At 48.7% G+C, this 22,147-nt stretch overlaps 1 protein-coding gene across 9 annotated transcripts in view; it reads left to right on the top strand.

Moving 5' to 3' along the window:
• The window catches only part of AGAP1 (ArfGAP with GTPase domain, ankyrin repeat and PH domain 1), a 662,058-nt gene that overhangs the window by 217,277 nt on the left and 422,634 nt on the right, over positions 1 to 22,147 (top strand). For 5 of the 9 annotated variants that reach the window (XM_017890292.1, XM_017890290.1, XM_017890289.1 and 2 more), the window contains exons 2-4: positions 5,377 to 5,435; positions 14,013 to 14,100; positions 14,847 to 14,858. In XM_017890292.1, coding sequence (XP_017745781.1) covers positions 5,377 to 5,435; positions 14,013 to 14,100; positions 14,847 to 14,858 — 159 coding nt within the window. The remainder of the gene's footprint in view (positions 1 to 5,376; positions 5,436 to 14,012; positions 14,101 to 14,846; positions 14,859 to 22,147) is intronic. The other 4 variants (XM_017890291.1, XM_017890287.1, XM_017890285.1 and 1 more) reach the window with 1 other exon arrangement.

Below are 22,147 nucleotides of genomic sequence, written 5' to 3'. Positions count from 1 at the left end.
CCTCCCCTCCCCATCCCCTAGGCTGGAGTGCAGTGGCACAATCTCGTCTCACCACAACCTCTGCCTCCCGGGTTCAAGCGATTCTCCTGCCTCAACCTCCAAGTAGCTGGGATTACAGGCGCCCACCACCATGCCCAGCTAATTTTTGTATTTTTAGTAGGGAAGGAGTTTTGCCATGTTGAGCAGACTAGTCTCGAACTCCTGACCTCAAGTGATCCGCCTGCAGGCTAGTCTTGAACTCCTGATCTCAGGTGATCCACCCCCCCTTAGCCTCCCAAAGTACGGGGATTACAGGCGTGAGCCACTGCACCTGGCCAGAAATGCTTCTGTTTTATGGCAAGGAAATTGAGAGACCAGAAAGGTAACTGAGGTCATTGCCAAACTCATGACTCCTGGCTCCCTGACCCCTCACCGATTTCTCTCTGCCTCATCTTGGTCTCCCATGGACACTGGGATGGGCAGGACCCGGTGGGAAAAGCAGGACTCATCTCTGAGGGCTGCATTATGGGGTGGGTAGGAGCCTTTAGCCTCAGTAACTGCAGCACTTTCTGCCTGTGACAACCTGTGCTGTTTTCACATTTCTCAGAAATTCCCGCTCTTGGTGTTTTACACTTGTAACATCCGCTTAGCAAATTTTGAAAAATTGAAGACGGAGAGTAATAAAGTGTGGACAAAGCTCTGCAGGGAGCTTGTTAGAAATGCTGATTTGAGGCCGGGTGCGGTGGCTCTTGCCTATATTTCCAGCTCTTTGGGAGGCCGAGGCAGGCGATCACCAGGTCAGGAGATCGAGACCATCCTGGCCAACATGGTGAAACCCTGTCTTTACTAAAATACAAAATTAGCCGGGTGTGGTGGCGGGCACCTGTAGTCCCAGCTACTCGAGAGGCTGAGGCAGGAGAATCTCTTGAACTCAGGAGGCGGAGGTTGCAGTGAGCCAAGATCGCACCACTGCACTCCAGCCTGGCAACAGAATGAGACTCTGTCTCAAAAAAAAAAAAAAGAAAAAAGAAATGCCAATTTGAAGGCTCTAATTTCCAGAGTGCTAGCTGATGCTCACCTGTTGCCGGCTTTGCTAAGCATCCCAGGTGAGTCTAGGGCAAGCAGGCTCTGAGCAACACAGCAGGTAATGAGGGAGGGTTTTAGAATCTGGCATTGCCAAGGGGGACTTTCCCAAGTGTCCCGCAGTGTCCAGGGGCAGCAGCAGGGAGAACCTGCTCTGAAGGGCTGCAGTGGTCACTGAGCCCAGCACCTGGCTAGCTCTTGGGAAGGATCATTACTGTCACCAACCTCGACTGTAAAACACTCACAAGACGCTTTTTTTTTTTTTTTTTGGAGACAGTCTTACTCTGTCGCCCAGGCTGGAGTGCAGTGGTGGGATCTTGGTTCGCTGCAACCCCTGCCTCCCGGGTTCAAGCAATTCTCCTGCCTCAGTCTCCCAAGCAACTGGGATTATAATCATGTGCCACCACGCCTGGCTACTTTTTGTGTTTTTAGTAGAAACGAGAATTTGCCATGTTGGCTAGGCTGGTCTTGAACTCCTGGCCAAGACACTTCTGAGAACGAGCTGCATCCTCTGTGACACTGGATTCTGGCTGATCCAGGAACACAGGTGTGCACATATCCAGGTGTGCATCCACACACTCATGCGCACACGCCAAGCCGTGTTTCCCTGAGGCATGTTTATCCTTCTGGTGTTCCTGCACTTCAGAAGGAGGCAGAACAGCTGGCCTGGGCCCTGCCCCGCCCTTCCTCGACCCCACCTACTGAGTGATGAACAATTCCACAGCAGCACCATGTCCAGCCCACAGATAGGTCCCCATAGTGGAGTAGGAGAAAGGACTATTTTGGTATGTATGGCTTCCGCGAATCTTTTGTTAATTTTCATTTAGCTTTGTAGGAGGCAGCATTCCATTTTGACTGGGCAGTAACGGAGGTGATGAAAGTTTTTAAAATAAATGTTTTTTTAATGGGAGATGAAGAGTTTTGGCCAATCGAGTCAAGTATTTATTCTATTACTCTTGTTGCCACAAACACAAATATGTTCCATTCAAGTGAGGATGTATTTGCAAGTAAAAGATGCCTCACATTTTCCAGTGTTTATATAATCATGCATCTTTGTTTAATGGAGCACTGCTTAATTTATAATGAATATTTTATATTTATTTTTAGTTAATCTTATGGTGGCATGTGTTTTACAATCAGCAGTGCATTGATGAATAGAGCTCATTTTAATTCACAGTTTACCCTCTGTTTTACTATTAAAGTTCATCTTTAAAACTTCACAATTTAATTTCTTACGTGCCAAATGGAATGAAACTAAAAAGGTGCCAGAAGGTGACAATGAAAGGAAAATTGTCTCATCACCCTTGACTTCAGCCTTCCAGTTCCTAACCCTAAATCAGCACCTGTTAAGTTTGAAATTTTACCAGAAATAGTCTCAGCTTTGACAAGCATATGCATGTTTTGCACCCCTCACCCCCCCATACACTTTTTAGGAATGCGTTTGTGAGGGTCCTGTCCATCCATCTCTGTATCACACCTGGCTGTCTTCACCTGAAGACCTTGGGGGATCTCCACTGCAGTATGTTGAGCTTCAATTATTGGTTTTACTATTTCATTATGTGGATATATCCACAGTTACTTAACCAGGGTGTGGTTTGTTACAGTGCAGCAACAGGGTGACGTTCTGAGAAGCTGGACACTATTAGTGCATGCATTTTGGAGTCATCATCATTGACCTTTCAATTTTCCCTGGACCATTGGGGTCACCCTGCAGATCCTCTGAGGCCACATTGCCATTTTTCTGCGAGAGTAGTTAACAGAAAGAAGTGTTTTGCAACTTAATTGGTAATGCTGTTGTTCACTTATGGTATTAAGACACAATTAGTAATCACTGAGCGCCTGCTGGGTGTCAGGCCCATGCTAGTGCGTTCCTCACGTCATCTCTGCATGGGTAAAGTTTGTCTGCAGCATGTTGGCGTGGTGTTTGGGTGCACAATTATGCAAAATCACAATGTACACCCCCGATATTGAGCTCCCAATGTGTCCGTGTCAGTGGGAGGAGAGTAGAGGGACAGTGACTTGGAGTCTTTGTGGGCAGTGCAGGGAAAGTCCTGCCCACAGGCATCTTCTTCCTCAGGGCTCTTGCACTTTTCTCCTGAGCTCCTGCAGATGGGCCTCTGCCAGCTGGACAGGCATTTTTGTGCCCCGAAAGTCTCTGCCCTCTAGAGATCACTCAGATCTCCTCCTGATCTACCCAGCTCTCCTTTTCTGGAGCAGGGAGTGTTCCTCTGACTGGATGTCTCACTCGACATCGGGAGACCCTTGGTGCTGTCGTTGTAGGGCCTATGGCATCTGGTTGGTTTGCTGCACAGTTGCCCCCCTGGCTCCCCGCCCAGCACACACTGGGTAGATGTGCCCCCCAATCTGTGACCTGGTGGGACATGCTTCCCAGCGTGTGACCCGGTAGGACGTGCTCCCCAATCTGTGACCTGGTGGGACGTGCTCCCCAGCGTGTGACCTGGTGGGACGTGCTCCCCCGCGTGTGACCTGGTGGGACGTGCTCCCCAATCTGTGACCCGGTAGGACGTGCTCCCCAGCGTGTGACCCGGTGGGACGTGCTCCCCCGCGTGTGACCTGGTGGGACGTGCTCCCTCCCCAGCGTGTGACATGGTGGGTTGTGCTCCCCCGCGTGTGACCTGGTGGGACGTGCTCCCTCCCCAGTGTGTGACCTGATGGGTTGTGCTCCCCCAGCATGTGACATGGTGGGTTATGCCTCCCCTGCGTGTGACCTGGTGGGACGTGCTCCCTCACGTGCTCCCCAATCTGTGACCCGGTAGGACGTGCTCCCCAGCGTGTGACCCGGTGGGACGTGCTCCCCCGCGTGTGACCTGGTGGGACGTGCTCCCTCCCCAGCGTGTGACATGGTGGGTTGTGCTCCCCCGCGTGTGACCTGGTGGGACGTGCTCCCTCCCCAGTGTGTGACCTGATGGGTTGTGCTCCCCCAGCATGTGACATGGTGGGTTATGCCTCCCCTGCGTGTGACCTGGTGGGACGTGCTCCCTCCCCAGTGTGTGACCTGATGGGTTGTGGTCCCCCAGCGTGTGACCTGGTGGGTTGTGCTCCCCCAGCGTGTGACATGGTGGCTTGTGCTCCCCCAGCGTGTGACATGGTGGCTTGTGCTCCCCAGGGTGTGCCTGGCCTCCTTCAGATGCCAGGCTTGCCTTCCTGTGTCACATCCGTGGTCTGGTCAGGCCCTTGGCTTCCAGCCCTGCATCCATGAGGTCCTCATATCACACAGTTCTTTGAAGGTGATGGTTTTTCTTAACTTTTAAGCATCTTACAAATCACGTCACTTCTTAGACATAATGTAGACTAAGTTTCAACATTGGAGGACAGTATATCGGAAGTGAATCCCATGTGGAAAGAGCTATTTTTCTGTCAGTGGGATGCACTTCCTTCCTCTAGTCCAGCCCACTCGGCTTGTGTTGACCGAGCTGCTACGTGGTCATTAGGACAGATCATGGCTACTATCGTGGGGTCTCATTATGGTAAGAGTGGCTTGTGGCCGCTGTGGAAAACTGGGTCGCAGGTAAAGCCATGGTGGTTTGGGTCATCTGTATAGGGTGGGTGCCCTGTGCACAGTCCTTCAGGGGAGGCGGGGGAGAGTGCCCCTGCACAGAGCTGGGCTCTGTAGACCACCCCATGGAGCTTAGGAGCCCTCCATCTTTCTGACGTAGTCTAAACCATCCTGGCTGGGTGTTCAGTGTTTAATATCTTTGTGAGGATCAAAACTGTAGCACCAGATCTTTCTTCTGAGCTGTAGCCTGTTATTTATAAACACTAAAGTGTTAACTTACATTGTGAGTGTTAAGATCTTCAAATTCAGTCGTCATACTTTTTTCTGTGTGTATGGGATTTCGGAAAAGTGACTATTGTAGTAGACAACCAAAAGACCAAAAGTGGACCTACTGGCTCTAACAGAATCACTTCCCAGAAAGCGAGGCGTGTCCTTAAATATCTCCACACTTGTGAACAGGCATAGTCAGGAGGGTCTGAAGATACATGCTCCTCCGTAGGAAGGGCTGTGGCTTGAGCAGGGGAAAAATGGAAAGTTAGATTTTTCAGTAACTTTCCAAGTCATTGGACAGAGCATGTGTTACTGACCACAGACTTGGAGCTGGAACACCTCACTGGCCATCTAGCTGAGTGTCTTGAACTGGGACAAACCGATCTTTCTGGAGTGGGAGTGACACAAGGTGGCTGGTCTGCACCATCTTCGGTGGCCTTCGGATGGGAAAATGGCCCATGGGAGGTACTTTGACTCGGCCTTTACGTGAGTTGTGGTGTCTGACTTTGTGCCCTTCTGTGTTTCAGATGCCTTTGTGAACAGCCAGGAATGGACGCTGAGTCGGTCTGTCCCGGAGCTCAAAGTGGTGAGTGGTTCCTTCTGGCCCTGGCAGTTGTCCTTCCTCACCTGTGGGAAGGGGGGGCTCTGTGCACACCCAAGCCTGCATTCCCAGGCAACTGGTCATCGCCTGGGGCCCAGACGGGGAGTGTGACTCTGGGTGTGTTCCTGGGAAGGGCCAGGTATAGTTGATAGCTTGGGACTAGAGTCCAAGTCCCTGAGTGCCCCTGGGACAGTGACGACAGCCATGACTCCCACCCAGCCAGGGTGGCGTTTCATGTGCAGGGCAGAGGCCATCATCATCCTCTCTCTCATGTCTCGTGGGTGGGTTGATTTGTCCTTTGCAGGAGGTCACGGAAGGCTTCTGTAATGGGTGGCCACACTTTGGTATCATCATTTTTGAAATGTGACTATTTACCCTATGACCAAGTATTGGCATAAAATTAAAATTTTTTGTCTTCTATTATTAACTTTACCCTTTCGGTGAAATTATCCAGAGCTTCAAATTGGCGTATGTAAAAGATGGTCCATTGCAGCCACCCTTTCCAGCCACTCCCCTCTAGTCACCACCCACCGTAGGATGGAAGGAAGGGGCAAGTCTAACTTCGAAACAACCACGTTCTTTGTTGTGAAATATGTGGCGTTTGTGTGTATGTTTATGTATGTAGGTATATATGTGTATGTATGTCTAATTTCTGTGTGTATGTTTATATTTATGTATGTATGTATGCATGCATATATGTGTGTATATATGTCTAATTTCTGTGTGTGTGTGTATGTATTTTCTAATTTGACCATGAAAGGAAAGCAGATGAGCTCTCGCTGTTCTGCAGACTCTGGCATGGGTCTGCCTAGTGTCTCTGTCCTCTGCATTTCTGTTGACAGCACCAGATCTCCTGCAGCCCGTGGACTCCTCCCCACTGACCCCCAACCTCATTGCGTGCTTGGAGGACAGGACAGGGGCCAGGAGACAGGATCCTTTTGGTCTCTCATGTCTGAGATGAGGAGATACAGCAACAAAGAACTTCTAGGTCTTTGAAAAGCCTTTTGTCACCAGGAAAAGTATTCGTTTTTAAACTTAGGAGATGAAGTACAATGAGTGGGAGAGCCCTGAGATGGGAACGCCCCGTGGTCACTGTGCCCTCTCTCTCATTGGTGTCTGACACACACTCATCCCCACTGCGACCACGGGGTGTCGTCGGCTGGGCCCATCTCCTTCCCGGTGTCTGCCCCCCGCCCTATTCCTCCCTGAAGGTCTCTGGGCTGTCCCTGCAGCGCTCGCCCATGGGAGACAAAGCATCTCTCAGTCCCAGTGCCGTCTCAGAAGCCTGGGGTTCTGCAAGACTGGCCTGCAAAGAGCCGCCTCTTTCTGCCTTTTGTGTGCTTTGTCACCGCGGCACTGGCAGGGTGTCTTAAGCCCATTGAAGCCGTCCAGGAAATATGTGTTGAATGAATGGCACAGGCTTGGCAGTGTTGTTACCAGGAGATTTCCAGAACAATCCCCCAGTTTCAGTTACTCCCTGTTAAGGCAGCCCCTGCCACTCAGGTGCTGTGATGGGCATGGAACAGCAGGCACGGTGCTTTACTGGTGGTGACGGTGTCGATACAGCGCTGGCTCGGCTCTGTGCGGGTCGCGTTCTGAGTGCTTTACAACATTACTTAATCCTGACAACTGCCCCATGGGGAGGGGTAGGTACGGTTATCCCCATTTCACAGATGAGGAAACTGGTGCTCAGAGACATGAAGAACTTGCCCAAGGAGCCACAGTAAGTGGTGGAGCTGAGGTTTGAACCTGGAGTTAGGGCTTCCACCACCGCACTGCCTGGTAGCACTTTCTCGACGGTACAAACCTCCTGTGTCTGCACTGCCCAGTGCGGTTGTGGCTGGCACCATGTGGCTGTTGAGTGATTGAAATGTGGCCAGTCAGTGCCATCAAGGAGCTGCATTTTAAGTTTGATTCTAGTTCATTTAAATTGAAATAGCCACACAGGGCCAGTGGCCACCCTAGTGCCAGCATTACAGACTAACTGATCGTCAAGTATCGAACCTCCTGACTTGGCAGTTCAAGGTGTTACAGGTTCAGGGAGGGCCCACATGATCATACCAACCCACAATCGAGGATGCTTACCACCAAAACCTTGTGCTCTCCTGGTATTTCGAAGGCATGTGATTTTCTGGAATACCTGCTGGAGGAGAGCTAGAGGAGACAGTTGCGTTTAAGGCAGCACGGGCTCCTCATTCTGAAATGGACTGTCTTAAGGCTTGCTTCAATTTGCTGACACCGGGGACTTCAGTGCTGTTGGTTCTGCAGTTCTCAGAACACTCCTGTCCCTGGCCTCAGTGTGGATGGATGGGATCCTGGCAGGCCCACCAGCTCTGCTCTAGCCCAAGTGCCTTCCTGTCGTGGCATCAGCGGGCGCTGGTCCTCATCGGCAGCCCCAGCAGATCTCTTGTGTGCTAAGGAGTGCTCAGGGTCTGAAGAAAGCGCTGCATTGTTCCCTAAGCAATCTCCAAGTGCCTATAGGGCTGCAATTGTTTCCTTCCTAGTGCAGCCCCCCCAGGACAGGTGGCCCTTTATGTCAGCGTCTCAGGAACCCAGCCCTTGCTTCACAAGCGCAGCAGTGACATGATGTCATGGCAAGCCTCCAATAGGCCCTTTATGTAACATTTTGCAGTAAATCTTTTGAAATCTGTCAGAGAAAAAAAATTCAGTGTTCGCTTTCTTCTCAAGAGTGGTAGTACCATGCCTTGTGTTTTCTTTTCTTTCTTTCTTTTTTTTTTTTTTTTTGTGACGGGGTCTCACTCTGTCACCCAGGCCGGAGTGCAGTGGTGCCATCTCGGCTCACTGCAACCTGCCTCCTGGGTTCAAGTGATTCTCATGCCTCAGCCTCCCAAGTAGCTGGGATGACACGCGCGCACCACCACATCTGGCTAATTTGCATATTTTTAGTAGAGACAAGATTTTACCGTATTGGCCAGGCTGTTCTCGAACTCCTGACCTCGAGTCATCCGCCTGCCTTGGCCTCCCAAAGTGCTGGGATGACAGGCATGAGCCACCGCACCCGGCCTTATGTTTTCTGAAGTTGCACTGTGGTCAGATCGTCCATGACCAGTTGCTTTTGGTGCCACAGAGGAGCCAGCCGCTGCTGGCTGCGGATGTGTGCCCAGCAGCAAAGGCTTGGTGCTTCTGTCGGAGGGAAGGCAGATAGGCCCTGGACATCTTGCCTGTGTCGGGGACCTCAGTCCCCAGCTCCTCACATCCTATTTGTGTATTTTCATTGAACACCAATTGGGATTTTTCTAAAAGCCTTCATTTCCTTCTCAGCAAACCTCAAGGTTAGCAGGTCAGTGGTGAAGTGTGGGGCGCTGGAGAAAAACAGTTTAGAAAGACACTGCGCTCCCTTTGGCCTTGTCATATGAAGGGCCGAGTATGGGCTCCGACACACTTCATGGCCCCGCACTAGACGATGCGGGGTTGACAGTGGCGACCTCTTCTTGCCTTAAGTGTGTAGTTCTGTGGTTTTTAAGACACTTCATTCCTCCTCACGTAGCTCTTTGGCTCGCTCTGGATTGATTTCCTCTGTCTTGGTTTACTTCCAGCAGCTGCTGCGACAGCTTCACAGGTGACGTGATAACCGTTAATTTCCACCAGCGTCTCAAAGTAAAATAATGCCATCATGTGTGGCATCATGTGAGGTGGTCTGTGAGATGGCTGTTCCAGCCAAACCAAGCCCCTTCCCGCTGCACTCCAAGATTGATTGCCTTTGTTCCCCTAAAGTGTGAGCTTAGTCTTTGCCCATCTTGTTAGACGGAAGAAGGCAGGAACGTTGCTATGCAGAGAAGGCGCAGACCAAAGGATGTTTGGTTTTTGAGCATTTTCTTCCTCGGGAAAGAGAAACTGATCTTAATTAAAAATTTAATTCTGTGGCATACTGTTTTGGATTTTCCCAGCATGAAGCTGACAAACAGTGGGTGCCCTTGAGCAAAAGAATAATTAGTAGGTAGAAATTCTCAGATTATAGAGGCCCAGAGTAAAAAAAAGATGTACGTCGAATTAGGAGGGGAAACAGCTTTTTTTAGAATCTGTCCACACAGCCTGACTTGAGCCTGGCTGTGAGCCTTAGTAATAAGCATCTCATTCATACTCACCAGCAGTGGAGTCATTCATCTACTTACCCATTCTTTTACTCGGCCAGTGCTGTTTAGCGTCTACCTTGGGCTCTGTGTTACTCAGAAATTCAGAGAACAAGACAAGTAAGACAGGGTGCCTGCCCTTGAGGAATTGTCATTATTGGAGGGAGCCAGATCAACATACTGTTGTTTCCAAAATAATGTATTCCCTTGTAAGATATCCTTGGGGCAGTGGCCCAAGGGAGCTTTCAGGAGAGCCATCCAATTGAGACTGTGGCATTAGGAAGGTGTCTTCGTCTCTTCCGGCTCCTGCAACAAAATATCATACACTAAGCAGCTGATAAACAACAGAAATGTGTAGCTCACAGTTCTGGAGGCGGGGAAGTCCAAGATCAAGGCGCCTGCAGATTTGATGCCTGAGGACCTGCTTGCTAGTTTGTAGGTGGCATCTTCTTGCTGTGTCCTCACGTGGAGGAAGAGGCAAGAGGTCTTTCTCAGGCCTCTTCTATAAGGGCATTAATCTGCTCCCACAGCTGTCTCACCTCGTAATACAGTCACCTTGGGGGTTATGGTTCTTTTTTTAAAAAATTATGTATTATTTTGTTTTTATTTTTTACCAGCTCTGTCACCCAGGCTGGAGTGCAGTGGTGCAAACTCAGCTCACTGCAACCTCTGCCTCCCAGGTTCAAGTGATTCTCCTGCCTCAGCCTCGAGTAGCTGGGATTACAGGCATGAACCACCACGTCTGGCTAATTTTTGTATTTTTTTAGTAGAGATGAGGTTTCACCATGTTGGCCAGTCTGGTCTTGAACTCCTGATCTCAGGTGATCCACCTGCCTCAGCCTGGAATAGCTGGGATTACAGGCATGTACTGCCACACCTGGCTAATTTTTGTATTTTTTTAGTAGAGATGGGGTTTCACCATGTTGGCCAGTCTGGTCTTGAATTCCTGACCTCAGGTGATCCACCTGCCTCAGCCTCCCAAAGGGCTGGGATTACAGGCGTGAACCACCGTGCCCAGCCGGGGGTTAGGTTTCAACATATGAGTTTGGCTGGGAGTGTGGGAGTAGGAGGGGGAAGCCTAAACATTCCTACCATAGCTGCAGGCTTCTCAGAGGAAGTGACATCTGAACTGATAGAAAGAGTAGGTTTCAGAGAATGATTGATGTGGAAAGCTTTAGTTGCCTGGAGACAGCAAGGCCTGTTAGGATGGGGCTTGGTAGCTGATTGACTAGAAGGCCGAGCAGAGAGCAGGAAGGTGAGAGACAGGAGGGTTGTAACTGGGGTGTAAAAAAGGAAAGGACCGGGTATAGGTTTTAGAAAGGCCACTCTGGCTGATGAGTAGAGAGTGGGAGCGGCCACGACTGGGTGAAGGAGAACATTTGGATCCATAAGCCATCACTCAGACAGCAGACCACGGTGGCCTGTAAATCACTGAGAACCTTTTTTCTACACTGTCATGCCAAATATGTTCTTCTATGTTTGTTTGCCTGCCTGCCTGCCTGCCTGCCTGCCTGCCTGCCTGCCTTCCTTCCTTCCTTCCTTCCTTCCTTCCTTTTCTTTCTTTTCTTCTCTTTTCTTTTCTTTTCTTTTCTTTTCTTTTCTTTTCTCTTCTCTTCTCTTCTCTTTTCTCTTTTTCTTTTCCTTTTCCTTTTCCTTTTCCTTTTCCTTTTCCTTTTCCTTTTTCTTTTTTTCTTTTCTTTTCTTTTCTTTTCTTTTCTTTTCTTTCTCGCTCTGTCACCCATGCTGGAGTGGAGTGCAGAGGCGTGATGTCGGCTCACTGCAACCTCCGCCTCCCGGGTTCAAACGATTCTCCTGCCTCAGCCACCTGAGGAGCTGGGACTACTATAGGTGTGCGCCACCACACCCGGCTAATTTTTTTTGTATTTTTAGTAGAGATGGGGTTTCACCGTGTTAGCCAGGATGGTCTCGATCTCCTGACTTCGTGATCTGCCCGCCTCGGCCTCCCAAAGTGCTGGGATGACAGGCGTGAGCCACCGCGCCCGGCCCTGTTTGTTCTTATAGCTATTGGCTCTATCATCTACTTAATCAGTGTTCCTTCCTCCCTCCTGTTTCTCCTCCTCTCCTCTCCGCTGTCTTTCCATCTCTCCTTCCTCCCTCCCTCCCATCATTCTTCCTTGCCATCCATCTATCCATCGACCCATCTTATGTTTACCAGGCCTCTCCAGGAGCCAGAAACTATGACAAGTGTACAGAGTCGGAGTTGGTGTCTTGGCCCGTATCCAGAGACATAGATCTTGGCCCTCAGGTCCTAAGTGTAGTGGTAGGTGCAGCCCAGGGCCTCACCAGCCACTGTCAAGGCCCTCTGGGGATGGGAGGAAAGCAGGGAAGCCTTCCCAGGAGAAAGTGAAGCCCTCATCAGGTGAGAGGGGAGGGGTGCTCAGGTGACAGGAGCAGTGAAGTGTTCTTGTGGCAAGTTCACGGACCTGCTGGGTCCATTAGCTGCCAGCAAAGTTGTGTGTGAGGATTTGGAGGGAGACAGTTTGTTCCTAAAATGTTTGGAGTTTGGCCTCCAGGCAGCAGGAGTCTCCCAGGGCTTGTGAAATGAAGGAATGCCACTTTCTCATGGTCAGTTTGTTTCCAGGAACCTCTCTGGTGTTCTGGGGATGAAGAGCAGGTGCTTGCAGGCAGGGAGAGGCCCTAGAGGCTGCTTCCTCGATCTCTGCACACCGGAGAGTCCACACCGAGGTGGCAGCAGCGTGCCCAGAAGGGAGCGGGCTCCCTGACTTCCAGCCACTGGGAGTCAGGGATGGCCTCCGGCTTTCTGGTTTGAGAGGCTGGGTATAATGTGGCCTCAGAAGCTGATGAGCAGTCTGGGGGAGAGAGGCGAGGTGTGGACTCGTCGAGGCGTGAGCACCACGTAGGTGGTGTATGGATATATAAGAAGTCCTGGTGGGAGCTGAATAGGGGCGCCTGGAAGCTGGGGTGGACGGCGGCCAGGGGATGAGATTTTGGGAATAGGCAGCTTTTTTTCCCACATCAACCTTCTGTCAACGAGCTATGATTCCAGAGTCTGCAGGGCGTCTCCTTTTAAATGGAATCACAGCTCATTGAGAGAAAGTTGGATATGGACAGGCACATGTTGGGACCTTAGAGTGGAGGATCAGTTGGAGATGTGAGGATGGAGCCCTGGCGAGCCCCAGGGTGTCCCGGCAGATGGAGGAAGAGCCCACAGGCCTGGGAGGGAGGTAGAGGCGGAAGCCAATGTGAGAGTTGGAAGAGAGTGTCTTAGCAGCAGCTGCCAGTGATGGGGTCAGGTCAGAGCAAGACAGGCTAGTGGCTTTGAAATGAAAGTCACGGGTGACCTAGTGGGCAGTTTCCTGGTAGCAACAGGGCCAGAGCTTCAGATAATTTGAGTGGAGGCAGGAGGGAGGTCAACAAGTGGAACCGAGAGCAAGTGGGGCCGAGTCCCAGCTCTGGGAATGGCAAGTGGCCTTAATAAGCGCCTGTGCCCAGGGATGGGTCCCTTGTGATGTTTTGGGCTTTTAAAGGAATCAGTTCGATCATGCTTAAATTTGATCGCTAGCGATGTTCTAGTGGGGGAGGAAGAGATTAAAATGCAGGAGGTTTTTGATGAGCAGCTTCCCACAGAAGGCGGTGTCGGGGGTATACAGCTCCCAGGCACAGGGAAAGGGAGGTTTCCTGTGGGATCCACCCACTTGGAGGCTTGGAGGCCAGGTGTGTCCACTGTGTCAACAGGGAGGCTTCCTCTGAAGAAGCTCCTGGAGGGTCAGCCTTGCCGCCAGGTTACTGCTAGGACAGTGGCCCTCATGTCACCCTTACTCCTGAGGGTCGCCTTCTAATCCAGCACAAACGAGCACCTTTGCTGTCTCTCCCAGCAGCCCCGGCACCATCCCCTTTTTCTCGGAGATGCCATGGTGGGTCCTGTGTCTGGGAGGCAGGTGTGTGTCCTTAACTGTATGGCCGGCCCCTGCCTCACTCCTCCACCCCCAGGTCTCCCCACACTGCTCTTTTCTGCTCCTGTTGTCCTGCCCCCAAGTCTACCCTAGACTCATTCCCTAGAGATGCTACCATGTATGGGTTCTCGCCACTCTCTCCATGTCACTCAGCTCTGCCCTTGGATGCCACCTCACTTGCTGCTTTTCTCCGTCTCTGGAGGGTGCACAGTAGATGCCGGCGGGCTAACTCAAGGAACACAGCCCTGATGTAAGCAGTGTGCTTGTTTTCTGGAAGAATGCCAAACCAGTGTTTATTCCAGCATTGCTGATGCCATTGCAGCTGTTGAGGCTGATGAGAACATAAGATGTTAATTAGGAGTGTTGAACTCCCTTTTACTCCAATAGAAGTACTGAACGAGCTTGTTTTTGGCCATCCAGCCAGTGCTTGGTTATGTTTGTGTTTAGGCCTCCTGTCTATTTTAGCCTCTTTGTATTTGCAAAATGCCAAATAGAGTGATTTGATTATGCTTAACGGTTGTCCGTTTCTGTTTCAGGGAATTGTGGGTAACTTGGCCAGCGGCAAGTCTGCCCTGGTGCACCGGTACCTGACGGGCACATATGTCCAGGAGGAGTCTCCGGAAGGTATGCTGTTTGGCAGGCAGTTGCAAGCTTAAGAATGTAGTTTTTAAAAAATTTTCCTTAGCACATTCTAAATCATGACTTTGATGTATCACAGGTCAAGAAAGCAATAAAATATACCAAGCAGTAAAAACCCTTAAGTATGTGGTTTCTTCTGTAGTATTTCTAGCAAACCCATTATATTCACTTTGGTATTTGGAATAGTACAGTAGAACCATGAAATACCATTGAATTTATTTCTTATCTAATTGTTCTGTCCTTTCAAATGTCGTTTTAATCCGGTGTCCTTTTATCCACTGTTACTCCTTTAAATATTGACTGGACATTTCTGTGATCTGGATATTGAATTTATACATAACTTGTATGTAATGTTACTTAGTTATAGATATGAGCCTTTCTGGATAAGACGTTCAGATTACCACCACCATATGTTTGAGTATGTTTCCCCCCTTATATTTATAAACATTTAATAATCATTTTGCATGAGAGTAAGATTTTTTTTTTTTTTTTTTTTTGCCATTAGGCATTTACTTCTTCAGTTAACATGTCCATATTTTATTTTTTGCCTTAAATAAAGTTATGATAATGATAGGAAAGCATTTAGCTCCCACGTCCCGTAATGAAGGGGTGTAGTTGACAAGCAGTTTTCTAAATGAAATTTTCTCTCCATGTAACCGTGTTAAATCCAACTCTGAGACACTGAATTTCTGGTTCCTTCTTTTTCTTACTGGCTGTTCCATTCTTTGCAGATATGGATGCAGGTAACTATTCCTTTTCTTCATGGCAGCGCTTGTCTTGTTTTGGAGAGAGAGGAAAGGCACCACTTTGTACTGTAGCGTTCGCTTCCCTCCTTGTTCTATGTACCATCCTATTTGGTTTCATTTTATCTTTTTTTTTCAGTTGAACATTCCACCCTGTTTTGTCCCTTAGTTGTCTTTTTAGCAGTAGTCCCAAGTAGCTTCACCTGTTTCCTGTAACACCTGTCCTAGCATTTAACTCTTGTCCTGAATACTGTGGAACCGTTCAGAAAAGTATAGAAGTGGCTTGAGGCTCTGCCACTGTTTTGCAGAATTGTGCAGTCATGTAATGAACACCTCATGCTTCAGGAAAAGACCTTCCATACTGAAATGATGATTTAGGAAGATTAAAGATGGAAATGAAGGCTCGTATGTGGGGGTCAGTAAGAGAAAGCTTGCCTATCCACTGAGAAATGCATACAGATGCTAGAAAATGGCATGATTTGGAGAAACGAGCAAAGGCCACATTTTGCCAAGGCTCTGTCCCTGAGTTTTGATGGCTTTTATTTGCTCCTTTGTGTTGGAGTCTAAATGTTAGCCACAGCCAGCTGATGACACCTAGAGAATCTTTTAGAGATGTTCCCTTGGGTTTTCCACTTATTTCTCAGGGCTCGCTATTGTAGAGGTTATACAGAGGTTAACTCACCTGCAAGTGAAATGACCACCTTTTCCAAGTAAGTCTACCTTCAGGCCCTTGCAACTCTGTGGATTTCAACCTGGGATCACAGAAGTTAGACGTGGGTGTTGCTGTTGCTCTGGCTGTCCCTGGCCCTGGGGTTCAGGTATCTGGTGGGGCTGCGCTGGAGGCCCTGGGTCTCTGGAGTAAGAACAGGGACCACGACTCCCTCATGGTAGCCTTTCTGCTGTACAGCTATTTGGTCATTTTTATGGCTTTTTGCTTTTTTACCTCTGGGCATTCACACTGTGTTCCATTGTGTTTGGTTGCAGCTGTGATGTCTTTGCGATGCATAATTGACCCTTACATTTTGACTAACACCAAGGCATTTCTCTTGAACGTTTGTACATCAAAAGGAAGGATTTTGGGGGGACCTAAACTGATCACTAACAGCCCTGCTTCTTTGATTTTTCAAGTAGTTCATTTTACTCCATTGGAATTTCATAGTATTGTCGATGGTTTTTAAAAATATATTATTGTTAAGAGTAGGAGCATGGGTGAGTACCTCCCTTTCTTCATCTGCAAAGTGGAAATAGCTCATCCCCTCCGTGGGGCCCCATGCCCAAGGCTTCCTGGGTCAGGGGAAAGATCATGATCCCTGACCTTTTCTCATGCCCTGCAGCAGCCCTCCCTGGGCATGTGGCCTCTCATCTTTTGACTCAAGGTCCCAGGGATTGTTCTGTGGGAGTGTGAGGAGCTGACAGCAGCAGACGCCCAGGTGCACCCCAGTGGGTGTGCGTCTAGGGCCCCCGGGTGCTGAAAGATTTATGAATACGTGGCTCCTTGTGCCTGGAAGACTCTTAGTCCTGCTGAATTCATACTTCTCATGGCTGAGCCACCTTTCCCGTGTAGAACCAAGCAGGTGGTTCCACACTGTCTTTGCACCTCTTAACGAGACCAGGGAACGGACTTTTACTTCCTGTTCATTTGACTGTGTGCCTCATGACAGTGGCAGCAGGGAGCCATAGCTTGTTGTAATGTAACTTGTAATGAAGGGAGCCATACTTGCTGTTTGGGAAAGAAAGTGAATGAGAAGCCGTGATTTCTTTCATACCATGGTCCTGCCATCCTAAAATTCCTTCTCATGCTCAGGGAGCCTGTACCTGGAAAGTGATTTCAAGTTTTGTCCAGTGAATGTTGATCAATTACCTGTGCTTTACTTAATTGAGAAGCTTTAGGTATAGAGTGTTGTGGGTTTGGGATATAATTTACTCTGCTGTCGCCTAGGTGTGTGGAGAATGTCAAAGGGATGTATTGTCCTTGGGGAGTGCTGGAGGTTGACAAAGCTGACGATGGCCCAGCCTCACCTGTGGTTAGTTACCCACACAAAGGTGAGGGCACAACCGATGGTGGGAGTGATTGGCGCCCGGTTGAGGGATTGGATTTTGAGTGAGCTCTGTGACCTTCCCATTTCTTGGTGTACTGCTCCTTTCTCATCAGCCCCCCTTTCCTCGTATGATTGCTAGAGCGATCAACTGGGCAGCTACTTTGAATGAAAGGCATTTTGCTGTGTATCTGCCTGTCTGGGTAGTTCCTTGGATTCTCCCTGTGCTTCTTAAACGTCTGTACCCTGTTCTTCTGATTTATTAGTGCGTGAATATCCTTTATATCCTAATCCTGACCCGTGGCTGGGATATGTAGCTTGCTGGGAGGGGTGAGGCGGTGAGGGCCTTCCTGTCTTCAGGGGAGAGCTCTCTTGTGGTAGAAAGATTTCTGGTGCAGAGCCATCTCCAGATCCGAGCCTGCTTTTTCATCAGATACATTAGATGCATTTTAGCTCCATCCCAGAGGGTAATATCTGCTGTCTTTTAATTGTATGATGCATTTTGGTTGATATTTTATTCTTGTAGTGAAGAGAGCCAACTCACAAGATTTGGATTATATTATTTATTTATTTATTTTGAGACGGAGTCTCTCACTCTGTCACCCAGACTGGAGTGCAGTGGCGCGATCTCAGCTCACTGCAACCTCTGCCTCCAGGGTTCAAGTGATCCTCCTGCTGAGGCCTCCTGAGTAGCTGATATTACAGGTGCGTGCCACCATGCCTGGATAATTTTTGTATTTTTAGTAGAGGTGGGGTTTCACCATATTGGCCAGGCTGGTCTCGAACTCCTGACCTCAAGTGATCCACCCGCCTGGGCCTCCCAAAGTGTTGGGATTACAGGCATGAGCCACCACATCCAGCCAAAATTTAGATAATTTTAAAGATGCAGTTCAAATGAGGGACGGATGTAAATATTCTGCTTTTCAGTTAGTGAATTAGCAGCGCAAAAGTGGATAACACGGTAGGGAGCTTGTGATTCCACGAAAGCAGTCAGAGAGTAAAACTCTTGGATTGACAGATTCCTTAACTGTGTGTGTGTGTGTGTGTGTGTGTGTGTGTGTGTGTGTGTGTGTGTGTATGTGTGTGTACACCTTGATGTGTAATATGTGTATATGTACTTCACTCCTAGCATTGTAGTAACAAAATACCACACACAGTGTGGCTTAAAACAGAAATGTATTCTCATAGTTCTTAGAAGTCTGAAATCAAGGTGTTGACGGGGTTGGTTCCTTTTGCAGCTTAGAGGTTGAATGTTGAATCTGTTCTGTGTCTGTGCAGTTCTGATTTAATTAGTGCGTGAATATCCTTTATATTCCTAATCCTGACCTGTAGCTAGGATATGTAGATAGCTGGGAGGGGTGAGGCGGTGAGGGCCTTCCTGTCTTCCGGGGAGAGCTCTCTCTTGGTAGAAACATTTCTGGTGCAGAGCCGTCTCCAGATCTGAGCCTACTTTTCAGCAGATACATCAGATGAATTTTAGCTCCGTCCCAGAGGGTAACATCTGCTGTCTTTTAATTGTGTGATGCATTTTGGTTGATATTTTATTGTTACAGTGAAGAGAGCCAACTCACAAGATTTAGATGATTTTAAAGATACAGTTCAAATGAGGGAAGGATGTAAATACTGTTTTTCAATTAGTGAATTAACAATGTGAAAGTGGGTAACTCCATAGAGAGCTTGTGATTTCATGAAAGCAGTCCGAGAGTAAACCTCTTGTATAGACACATTCCTTAATTGGGTGTGCGTGCTCATGCGTGTGTGTGTGTGCACACCCAGGTGTGTAATATATGTATATGTACCTCAGTCCTAGGGCTGTGGTAACAAAGTACCACAAAGTGTGGCTTAAAACAGAATGTATTCTCGCAAGTCAGAAATGAAGGTGTTGACGGCATTGGTCCCTCTGCAGGCTTTGAGGTTGAATCTGTTGTATGTCTGTGCACAGTTGTTGTGATTTAATTAGTGCGTGAATATCCTTTATCCTAATCATGACCTGTGGCTGGGATATTTAGATGGCTGGGAGAGTTTCTGGTGGTGGTCAGCAATCCCTGGCATTTCTTGGCTCAGACTCCTAACTCCAGTCTCTGTCTCTGTGGTCACAGCATTTTCCCAGCTACCGGTGACCGTGTCCAAACTTTTTTTCTTATAAGGACAACAGCCATTTGATTTAGGTCCCACCCTCCTCCAGCATGACCTCATCTTTACTTGATCCCATCTACAAAGACCCTGTATCCAGGTGAGGTCCCACCACAGGTCCCAGGAGTTAGGGCTTGAACGTATCTTCTGAGGGACACATTCAATCCGCAGCAGTGTGTGCGTTATATACCTGTGATGTTTTCCAGGGGTGTCCAGTCTTTTGGCTTCCCTGGGCTACATTGGAAGAAGAAGAATTGTCTTGGGCCGCACATAAAATACACTAACACTAACAATAGCAAATCAGCTAAAAAAAAAAAAAAAAAAAAAAAAAAAAAAAAAAAAAAAAAAAAAAAAAAAAAAAAATTATACACACACTAAAAACTCATGTGTTAAGAAAGTTTACAAATTTGTGTTGGGCCGCATTCAAAGCCATCCTGGGTGGCAGGTTAGAGAAGCTTGGTTTAGATGGGCACTGCACTTACAACTGCTGGAGTTGGCCCCATCCCTTGGTGGTCACGGTTCTGCCAGCGATGCTTTTGCAAGCTCTGCTGGTGTTCTAGAACCTCACAAGGACTCATCGGCTGGCAGTGACCTTCACACCTCTGAGGACAATTTCACAGCTGACATTCACTTCCAGAATCAAATGAAAATTCCTCATTTGCCAGTTGAGCCCTATTAATGGCTGCTGATTAGAATCGTGTGATGTTTTGGATGTGTGATGTGACTTTGCTCGTCGTGTGTTTATGTGCTTCCTATTCAGCATGTGCCTGCCTCCCCCAACACAGACCCCACATGATGCCACTGAGCTTTTAACTCTCCTTTCAAAAAAGAAAAAGTCAAAGGAAACAAAGCTAGGACATCCAGTATTATGTGGACATTTGATAGGAAATGTGGACCTGCCCCGAGACACTTCAGCCCCTGCAGGTGGGGAGAGTGTGGCATCCTCCTGAGATCTTTCCAGGTTGCAGAACTGAGTCATTGCTCTGAGACCCATTCGCTAGGATGTTTTTCTCTGTGTCACCCATGGCGTCCCAGGTGCCCTGGGCCATGGGCCCTCCTGAGCTGTGCAGGGTAACCCCATGTGCTAGAAGGACCTAAGGGCCAGAAAAGCTGAAAGCTGGCACCACGTTGAGATCGTGGCTCACTGGAGTAGGGCAGAAAGGTGGCCCCACAAGTTTCCCAAGATGAGATTAAACTGTGTATGGATTGAGTGGGAGGTTTTATGGTTGGTTGGTCGAGACCGACTTAAGAATGTTCATAGACCAACTCCAAGCTGCGGAATGGCACTGAAAGTCCCGAGAGGAAGGTGTGCCATCTGAGAGCCGCCTTTCGTCCCAGATCCGGAAGAAACCAACATCCGGGTGTGAAAGTGGCAAAAGGAGGGCCGGGGCCGGCCTGCCCATGAGGCCCAGTGGCTGCCTGCGAGGGTCAGTGTTGTTGTAGCCTGCTGCCACCACACAGAGGGATTCGCAGGGAAGGGCCTTAGCCAGGCATGATGTGGGAACGTTGGCCCTGTCATTCCCGAGTCTTCATGAGCTGAATTCAGCAGGGGCTCCTTCCTTCAGTGATGGAATCTAGAGTTTCTGTTGATTCTTAACCAACTCAAAATTTTAGGCAGAAAGCTAGCTCCAAGGCTGAGACAGCCCTGAATGTGCCTAGGCCTACAGCCAGCGAGCTCCTGGCCGGGAGCCTGGTAATGGGGATGGCTGGTAAAGGCTGTGCCCGCCCTGCCTCCCTCCCAGAAGGGTGACCCTCCAGCCCATCCGCCCCATCTCCAGGCTCTTCCATCTTCCCAGCTCAGGCCACACATAGGCAGCAGCTGTCCCCATGCTCTGTCCCAAAGACAGAACACATTGGTCACTAGGAGATTAGCCTCCCCTGTTCGTTTTGCCGAAAGAATATGATAGTCGACGTAGCTGGAAGAGTAAGGTCAAGGAGCTCAAGGCAGCTGTTTCACTCGAGAGCCTGCCAGCGTAGGGCAGGGAAGCCGGTGTCCTCCCAGGTGGAAAAGGTACCTGCGAGGGGGCTTCCCTATGTAAAGAAGAGTCCAAAACAGATAAGGGAGACTGAAGAAACCTCAACACCCCGTGCTCATGAGGAAAAGCTGTAAGAGAAAATACCAGGTGCTAAGAGCAATTATAACTACCAGGTGAGGACCAGTGAGAAACAGTGGGTGAGATGAAGCTTGACGGTTCCATAACTCAGGAAAGTCGAGTTTTTGAGCATAAGTCATAGGAAATTCTCAAACATACTTTTGCTTTGTGCCTGGGAAGTAGGAAAGTACACCAGACCCATTTCATTTCTCACATCTCTCCAAGAGAACCCTTTGGCTTGTCTGTTCGGTTTATTTGGTTCACATCAGAGTTTGCTAAAGGCTTGGAGGTTCTGTAGGAAGGAATGAGCTGCTTCACCTCCTGGAGAAAGGACGTCTCGTTTCCAGCATCTCGGGGGTCAGGCTGTGCTGCACTGAGGCTGAAGGGTTCTGGGATTTTCCACTGCGTGTTTGGCTTCTGTTGCTTGTTCCTAGCTGCTGATGCGGCATGCTGGAGGAGAGTTCTACTGGCCACTGGCTTCTGGCCTCCAGAGCCAGCTGGCTGTACGGCCACCTTCGAGTCTTTCTCCCGGGGTCAGCCTTGCCACCCTCCTCCAGGACTGCCTAGAATTTTTTCCTGTCATCAGGACAGTAAATGTGTTCTCAGGAGCACGTGTATCTTAAATATGTTTTAACGAATGTTTACTCAGTTTCCTAGAAACAAAACATGTGGTAAACACCCAGTCTTATTTTCTGGGACACATGAAGTGTGTTTAAGCTGTCAGCTCCAAAAACCCTTTCCAAGTCAAATAAGTTTAAAAAAAAAATAGTTGTCAGCTACCACTGCATCCCAGATGTTAGGGCTTATTTCTAAAGCTGTTCTCGGGTGCTGTTTAATGTTCCAGTGGAAAAAAAAAAAAAAAAAAACCTGTAATACCCCAGTAACACTTGACTAGTCGTGAAATCTAGCCATTTAGATTTTTCAACCTGAATTTGACCGTTAGTTGCAACCAAGTGATTATAAACACATGATAATTTTTTAATGAGGATTATCTGTAAACTTTGAGATTATGAGCCTGCTGCTATGT

The sequence above is a fragment of the Rhinopithecus bieti genome, unplaced genomic scaffold (genome assembly GCF_001698545.2).
Source record: "Rhinopithecus bieti isolate Rb0 unplaced genomic scaffold, ASM169854v2 scaffold_19482, whole genome shotgun sequence".
In the NCBI taxonomy this organism is placed as follows: domain Eukaryota; kingdom Metazoa; phylum Chordata; class Mammalia; order Primates; family Cercopithecidae; genus Rhinopithecus; species Rhinopithecus bieti.
This window is presented reverse-complemented; position numbering and strand designations above follow the sequence as displayed.